Raw genomic sequence first — 8,759 nt, 5'->3', positions numbered from 1 at the left:
GGTTAGGGTAGAAAAGACCTTATTTGACTACTTTCCCTCGTCTGGACCCCCCCCATAAGCTCTTAAATGAAGAACAGGTACAAGTCTCATTTTCTTTTTGACTGCCATCCTGAACTAGAGTTCAGAACAGCTACTGCTTCCTCAGGGGACCATCCCAAGAGCTACGGATCTTCAAACTATGGAAAGTCTTCAAATGTGGTCTTTTCTACCCTAACCTGACCCAGCAGTCAGTGAGCAGATCAGTCAAGGTTACACCCTATTAGCCTTCTATTTCAAGCATCTGTAATTCTTACAAAGAATCAGCTGGAAATGAAATCCGAGGAGTTCTGAGCTGCTTTGCACCATTAAGCACATGGTTTGATATTTTGTGTGCAGTTATATTGGGCCTAATTCTGTTTTTACAGCTCTGCATTTACCTAGGTGTATTGCTATTGAAATCTGGAGTGTTATCAGTGAAAATCAGTGCTGGAAGATGAATTTGGTCATGCGATTTTTTTGGAAGTCTTTTAATAATAATTGATTATTAGTTTGCAATTTGCAGTTAATTTAATTTGATTTTTAATAGTCAGTAAAATGGCTTTTCTTTATTTAAAAGGCTTGGTACTGCCACATATCTGCAATACTACCTATTCTTTAACTCTGATGTTTGCACCTCTGAACTAGCCACACAGCCACCAGCATGTGTATTTGAGAGAAAATAGAATGCATCTGCAGCTGAAAAAACAAAATGATGACTTGATGTGGAAAGGGCAAGGGTATAATACAAAACACTACTGACAGCTTGAAATCTCTGTTGAAACAGATGAGTGTATAAGGTACCAGATTCACGTCCAGTGTGCCTGTAGAGAACTGTGGAAATATAATAGGGATTGAATGTTTCTCTTAGAGGAGGAAATATATATTTAGATGAAGCGTGTGGAAGTAGGAAATGACTGAGGCTTCATATCTTTGTTGTTGGTTTTTTTTTTTTTTCATTTGATTTTTTATTTTCTCTGTGTAGTGTAGGCTATAATTTACAGTTGGAGAAAGTAATACGTATGGCATCTTGCTGAGAGAGAACAGTGTATTTGAGGTGGGTTAGCATGTTACAGATTCCTGACATGTCATGCCCAATTAATGGCACTCCAATTTCATGAGGGATAAAAATATTATAGGATACTAAAGTTTTTCATGGCTATGGTCAGATTTCAGCACTGCAAGTAGAAGAAAAAGAAATTGCAGTGACTAATCTGCCAATGGAAGGTGACACTGAAACAGTGCTGCCTGAGGAGAAAACAATTTCAAAGGGAACTTCTTATGGAAGAGAAATTGTAGAACCACTCAAGTTTGGAAAAAACCTTCAAGATCATCAAGTCCAACCCTAACATGACCTCTTGAGTCCCATGACCTTTAGTGCCATGCGCTCATGTCTATTAAATACCTCAAGGGATAGGGACTTCACCATTCCAATGTTTGATCACTCTTTCATTGAAAAGAATTCTTCCTAGTATCCAATCTAAGCCTCCCATAGGACAACTTGAGACTTTTTCTTTGTGTCCTATTAGCTGTCACACAAGAGAAGAAGCCAACACTCTCTTTGCTGCAACCTCCTTTCAAGTTCTTGCAGAGAGCAAGGAGGTTTCTCCTGTGCATGCTCCATCAGCACCTGCATATGTCCTTCCATCCAGTTTTCCATGCTGGAAAAACAGCTTCCTTTTAAATCTGTGCACCTGGCATTTCCTGCCCTTATACCTGGTGTGGGACTGATTAGTGGCAGGTCATCCACACAGAATCAAAGATCAGGAGGTATTCCTGGGCCCAAAGAATAGACACAATTGTGCAAATCAGGTCTAGATCTGAGTCAACTTTTTTTCCTGATTTCTTTACTGTATACTTTCTACATACTGCTGGTTTTATTTGGGGAATTTACAGCGATCAGTCTCGAGTCCTCTTAAATTTAAGGCAATGGTAATTTTCCCACTGATAGCATTAAGATGAGGTTCAGACACATATACAGCACTAAGGTGAGGTTCAGACACAAGACTAGGACAAATGCATCTAATTGTCCTAACGTGCTCCTTTTGTTACAATTGCCAAAACATTGCCTAACTGCCACCATTCTTAGAAACAAAGGAAAAGATGAACTGACTTTGAACTGCTGGCTTAGGCTGCATAATCTTTCAATTATTAGCAGAGTACTGGAAATATTTAATAGACCAGAATAGGAGAACTTGTCACAGGAATACCACTGCGTATGAGCAAAACTTGTATTTGTTTTTGCAAGATGATTAAGAAAATAAATAATGTTTTACTTACTTTTAGATAACAAATGTAGCTACTGAAAGTTCCCTGACTGCTGAAAATGGAAAACTGAAGAAATGTGAAGGTCAGGAGAGGCAAACCATAGCAAGGTAGTGGTCAATATTCCTAAGATGTGCTTTGAAGACACATGAGAAGCCCCTACACAATTTTAACCACTTCTTTTTCTATTTTTTTCCCCCTCTGTAGAAAGAAAGCTGAGCAAAGTAATGCAGTATGGAAAAAGAAATTCCAGATTGTACAAAACAGGTGTAGTATTATAATAACTTTGGTTGCATTGATAAAATACTAAAAATCAGACTTTGCAAATCAGTTCTTCAAGATAAAACCCTAGGGCTGCTCTGGTTCTTGTGTGTGCTCCACAGGCAGCACAGATCAGATGGCATTAGGTTTAGCTCCCTCTGCACTATGCAGTCCTCTGCTGCTATCTCTAGAAACCTTGAATTTTCAAACACTCATATAACTTTAGTCTGCATCTTAGAATGAGCAACATACATATTTGGTGTCATGCTGTAAAAACACCATTCTCGTAGGCCATGATATCTCCAAGATAGCTTTTAGGTAGAAAGCATCAGATCAAGAATATCTAAAATCCATATACAGTATAAAATAGAATCACAGAATCATTAAGATTGGAAAAGATCATCTAGTCCAACCCCAACCCACCCCCACCATGCCCACTAACCATGTCCCTCAGCTCCACACCTACATGGTTCTTCAACACCTCCAGGGACTGACTGTTTTCTGAGAATTTCTAGAGAGTTTCAAATCCAGCTGGGCTGGATCCATATTTTAGAAAGACAAACTCCCCTCCAACCGCACACTCTACTGCACTTCAGATGGTTATTTTACTTTTTATCTCCCCAGCACTCCTCAACGGTGTGAGAATGGTGTAATTCCCATCCTACAAATGGTGAACTGTAATGAAAGTACATCCACTGCACAGCAAACACTTTGTGCTTATACAGTTTGATACAATATCCCTAAGGTCAACGGAGAGCTTCTTGTTAAGTTTGTTACTCATTGAGATTGGCCTCAAGTTATCCTCTCATCTGAAAATTATGGGAAAACATTATGTTGATACAGTGATAACATAATGACAGTCTTATCGGTGTTCTTAGCAATCATGCAAGACTCAGTAGAAAAATAAAATTATATTATTGTTATCTACTCAGCTCTATCTTAATGAGTATTTACTGTGTTACCTGAATGGGCAGGGACTGGAGCGTTTTTTAACAGAGAACATTAGAATTAGTTGCTTAAGAAAGAGATTAATTTCTAATTTTATATGCAGCAAAGAACTCTCACATCATGGAAACAGATTAATTTAGATAAAAAGGCAATTAATGATAAGATACAAATAGCCCATAGGAAGGAAAATCATTATCTCTTGCTTCTTTTTTCTTCCTGACAGTGTATTAAAGGACTGTGCAATTTTTTTTTACAATGCAGTAGGATTACCTGGTCAGCATATTTACCTTGAATTTTATGCTGTACATTGCTATAAATTATTATTCTATTATGTGCATAGTTTAAAATTTTAACTATAAAATATATGAGCCCCCTTGTGATCAGAAAAACTTCAGTGTGTTTATGAGTATCATCAAAGACTGTGGCCTGGTGGATGAAGTGCCTGAAAAGTATCTAGAGAGCATTGAATGCTGGTTGCTCCAAAAGTAATGCCTCCTGTTTGTTTCCAGTGAAATGACAACTGATACAAAGAGCCCAATAATAGCATCTGATAGAACTAATTCACACCTACAAAATACTCTTTTTCAACACAGACACCACCATTGGCTATGCATTTCCTCCAGCAAAGAACAAGAGCCTGCATTCTATGTTTGTAAAAATCTGCATGAGTGGAGATGGCCCTCTGTCACTGTCTCCACTATTGAATCACACCACCCACCACCTCATAGTGCTCACATTCACTGTTTGGTCTCCAGAAGCATTCAACAAGCATCGATGAATATCATCGGGTGCCACTTTATCCATATGGAGCAATTCAGTTACACTCCTTTACTTCCTATGCTATATAATCAGTGAATATTAGGCTGTTATAATTACAAAATAAACAAGAGAGTTAGGCAAAGTAGACTGTTATAATAAAAGAGAATAAATGGAAGGCTTACCCTTATGCTGAGCTCACCCACAAAACACCAATAGAGGCGATCTCCAGTAAAGAACCTTCCCCACTGGTAGCCAGCTCTTAAATAGGTCTAGGAGAGGTGCAGCCTGGCTCCACCCCTTCTGGCAGCACAGGTGAATTGCCTTCACCTGTGCTCCTCTGGCTGACTCATGGCTCACCTCAGGTGATCAATCAGAGGTTCAGGCCGTGACTCAGCAGTTCCCATACATATGCTCTCACATGTCATATACCAGTCAGACTGCCCCTCTGATGCCATCTCTCACACAGCAGCAAAATGTACCAGAATATTGGCAGGAAGGTTCAAGCCCTACTGCCGTACCACCAACACCTGCCTCTGACAGTGTGGCCAACACAATAAAACAGGAAGCATTGTTTTTGGAAGAGCTTTCATGTGTCTGATTGCTCCTTTTAATGACAGTTCTCTTTCATTTTTCATAAAAATTAAATCCATTTAGGTGTTCCTTTACTCCTTTCTTAATTTGCTATTTGCCGCTAAAAGATCTGTGAAGTTCTTATCTTGTAACCACACACAAACAGGGCACAGAAATCAAACTTTATCATCTCTCCCCACTCAAGTATAACAGCTGTGACAGGTGCTAGTTAATGTGAAATGGTTTTTGTAACATTTTTTTGGTTTTGCTTTGTTTTTTTGGTTTTTTTATACAGACTTTTTTTTACTTTAAAATCTTTGTGTCAAAGACTTGAGTCACATCAAGCCATGTTGTCTTCTAGTATTACTTAACTGCAACTGAGCTCTGGTTATTTTGTGGCACAAGAGACTATTTAAATGCCAGTTATCAAACTTTCTTGGCAAACACAGGAAAAATAATCCAAACCATCCAAACTATTACCCTTACTTAAGAAAAAAACTTACCACCTGGAACAATTTTCATCTTATTTTTTTCCCTTTGCTTACCTTATTTTAGAAGTTCAGTTTCAGTATTGTAATACCTTTCTTTGTTCAGGAAGAGGAAAAAAAACATACAGCTGTTCAAATTACCTCATGAGCTGGACCTTGAGAAATTAGGTAGCAATTTTCAATGATTAGATAAAGTATCAGCACTCAGAGGTTAAAGATACAGTAAACTTACAGACAGAAAAATGACAGTATTTAGAATTCCAGTTCTGTTTCTATTCCTCACAGATTTTTCCACTGCATAGGATCTGTTACTTTACTCATGTATTTAATATACTATACTTAATATAATATATTAATGGCATTTTAATGTCTATGGATTACTGAATTCTTACTGGTTATTGCTCTACTTTTGCTGATCAATAGTGTTTACCTAAGTATTTCCCCTGTAAAAGATACGAAAAGTAAGTTTTCTCTAACTGGCAATTTTAAACTTTAATGTTATGTATGGTACTGTTCAGAATGGCAGCATAATATAAGTTCATTCAATATGAGATTTTTTTCAGTCTGCATGCAACTAAGGACGAGATGTTTCTTAGACAAACACTGCAACGCCAGTTTCTAGCATTTAGATATACATTTGCTGGTGAAACAGTAAGCAGAGACACAGCAACTGGACTGTTATTTTAACTGTTATGTTTTTATTGGAAGTCATGCTGAGCTTTCTAATGTAACAAGTCATAGAAGCCAGCCTATAGCATAAAGTCAAACAAATTTGATAGCGAAAATTGTGAAATGGTAAATCCAACAAAGGCAGATTGTCAAGGCCGGATATGCTCAGCTGCACACAACACAATCTTGTGTACGTAGTATGTGTACAAATATCACACATGGTAGAGCCTTAATGATAGCTTTTGCAGACTCCAGATTTGAACTAAAACTACAGACTTCCCCTTGCTTCACCTGACAGAAAGTAGAGGGATTAGGAACTATAAGACTTAGTGTATTTCTTGCTCTGAGGGCTACTCACATTGTATGTCTTAACGCAGCAGGGAGTGCAGTCCCTAAAAACTATCCATCTTCCTCCTATGCAAGTGTATACAAACGTCAAGAGTGGCATTTTGACCTTTTTTCTGGATAAGTTTAGTAGGGTGAAGTATGTCCTAGATTAAGATACAGGACTTGCACAGACTTGTTACTTCAGTTACTTCCACTGATTTTTTTCCTGATAAAGGAAGTATATCTGACATATTTATACATATACAGGATATTAATATATCAACTTCAGTCTCAAATATATTCAACTCTTCTTGTAAAAACTGGACAATTCAGGAACAGATAAGTTAAAACATTTCCCTTTGATTTATAAAAGATTATGCATTGCAAATCCATATTCAATAAGTGTCAAAAAAATGTTGCATCCTTTTCAAAATCTTTTATTAATGTTGATTTCTTGCTTATCAGCTCATATGCTTAAACAACACTGTCTTAAAATGTGTTTAATATATGTCTGGTCTGTCATTTACAGATGGTTTGCCCTATTTGTATTGAAAATGACATAAAAGGCACAGACAGATTCAAAGATGGCTCACATTTACCTTCAACTTTGGTAAGCATTTTTCTTTTTCAGAACATAAAAGCTCAGATATGCTCAGCAGTAAGTAGGGGTAGCATTTCTGACAATTCTGTGAAGCATAAGACTGTGACATATCCAGGAATCAACATTCATCATTTTCATAATGGACAGTTGTTTCAGTGAAAGAATTTCTCAATGTGAGACAATGATTTGTTGCTGAGACAGAGATATTTTTCTTTACAACATGAATTGTGATTATTTAAATGTATTTCATGATTGAAATATTTAACATATTCATATCTTCCGAATGTTGGTTGCCACGTGCATGCAGTAACAAACATTTGGGTAAAGCAATCCACATTCAGTTTTAAAGCTAACGTAGCTTGAAATAATGAATACATGTTTGTGGCTGCAACTGTAACTACCTGACTATGAACCAAAATAGTATTTCTCTGCGAGTAACAAGACTGATATAAGCTTGATTCATCTAGTACTAAAATAAATGGGAAGACCAGAGTGAGAAATGAAATGGCATTCTAAAGTTCTGAATAGCACGGTTGCCTAAAACAATAACATTTCATTTTGTCTTTTAAGCCTAATGCCTCAAGCTCAGTGAATGGATTATCAGACTCTTTCAGGGGAGGGATCCAAGTTATATCAGACTAATAGCTTCTCATGATCTTCAACAAGAAAATATTTCTCATCTAGCCCCCATTATATTCCCAGTCTACTGGAAAGCAGAAAGAAGACGCAGGTGAATTTCCTAGGCTTCTAAACACACCAAAGATGGCCAGTGTTTGAAGATGGTGAGTTCGAAATCTTTGATGCAACGTAGCCTATTCTGCAATTTAAGTATTTGTTTCTAACTCTTTAGTATATACTTGAACATAATCGTATTTCTCCAGATACATTTTCCTGCAAACCTTCAATGTACACAGAGCTTTTGGGGTCTCCTTCTTTGGAGATACTCAAAACCTGCCTGGATGCTTTCCTGTGCAATTTACTCTAGGGAATCTGTGTTAGGTGGGGTGTTGGAGTAGATGATCTCCAGAGGTCCCTTCCAGCATAGTTCTGTGTGACTGTGAATAGTCCTCTCTTCCCACGAGAAAGGAGATGAACTCAATGCCATTTCAATGCTGAATTCCAATCTCACCACTAAACTGTATTTGAAGAACATTATGAGATATTTACCTTTTCTTTTAGCATCTATAAAAAATACACTACAACAACAAAGATGCATGAGTATAATACTAAACCCTCTTCTTTTCAGTATCTCTACTATTAAATAATTTTTAAAATGTAATTGCAATTAAGCACAATATTGTTCACTCTATCTCTTAGGAATGTTAGTTAATAGTTTATTTAAAAAGCAGGATTGTTCTGAGGGCTTTTTGTTTATTTGATATGTGGTATAACAATTTATTTACCAATACCTTATGGTTCCTTCTCTGGCAAGATGCTGAGTACCAATATGCGGATAGCAGTGTTTAATTCAAGCGGCTGTGCTTATGTCTAGAACAAACCACACATATCTAAATGATTTGTTGTAATTTTCATATGTATTTCTGACTATGTAAATATAGAGAATTGCTACCTTTTCTACATTTTTATCTGTAAATGTGTGAACATCATTTAAACACTTCCCCTTGGTTTAGTTATACACTCCGGCATTCAAGTTTTTACTTTGAACATTGCTGTACTCCTTGTATTCTGTTTATGTAGCTCTTCTTCAGCTATTCTGATTCCGTACGTACAAACTGTTTTTATTTTGGGATGAGTTAGAGGTATCACAAGTGTGGAGATCATTCTGATAGCCTTGATCCCTTGGACAGTCCTAATTCTGGAAACATTATTTGCCTCTACTGTTTTGCAATTAGCAT

The 8,759-nt window shown here is 37.0% G+C and overlaps 1 protein-coding gene across 1 annotated transcript in view; it reads left to right on the top strand.

Moving 5' to 3' along the window:
* Positions 1-8,263, top strand: part of CUNH10orf67 (chromosome unknown C10orf67 homolog) — a 34,380-nt gene extending 26,117 nt beyond the window's left edge. The window contains 5 exon segments of the mRNA XM_042888615.1: positions 2,302-2,390; positions 2,488-2,547; positions 5,870-5,957; positions 6,832-6,912; positions 7,606-8,263. Coding sequence (XP_042744549.1) covers positions 2,302-2,390; positions 2,488-2,547; positions 5,870-5,957; positions 6,832-6,912; positions 7,606-7,680 — 393 coding nt within the window. The 3' untranslated portion in view covers positions 7,681-8,263.
* The last annotated feature ends 496 nt before the right edge of the window (positions 8,264-8,759 follow it).

Source organism: Lagopus leucura, unplaced genomic scaffold (genome assembly GCF_019238085.1).
Source record: "Lagopus leucura isolate 7727_CA_CO unplaced genomic scaffold, USGS_WTPT01 Super-Scaffold_100157, whole genome shotgun sequence".
NCBI lineage: Eukaryota > Metazoa > Chordata > Aves > Galliformes > Phasianidae > Lagopus > Lagopus leucura.
This window is presented reverse-complemented; position numbering and strand designations above follow the sequence as displayed.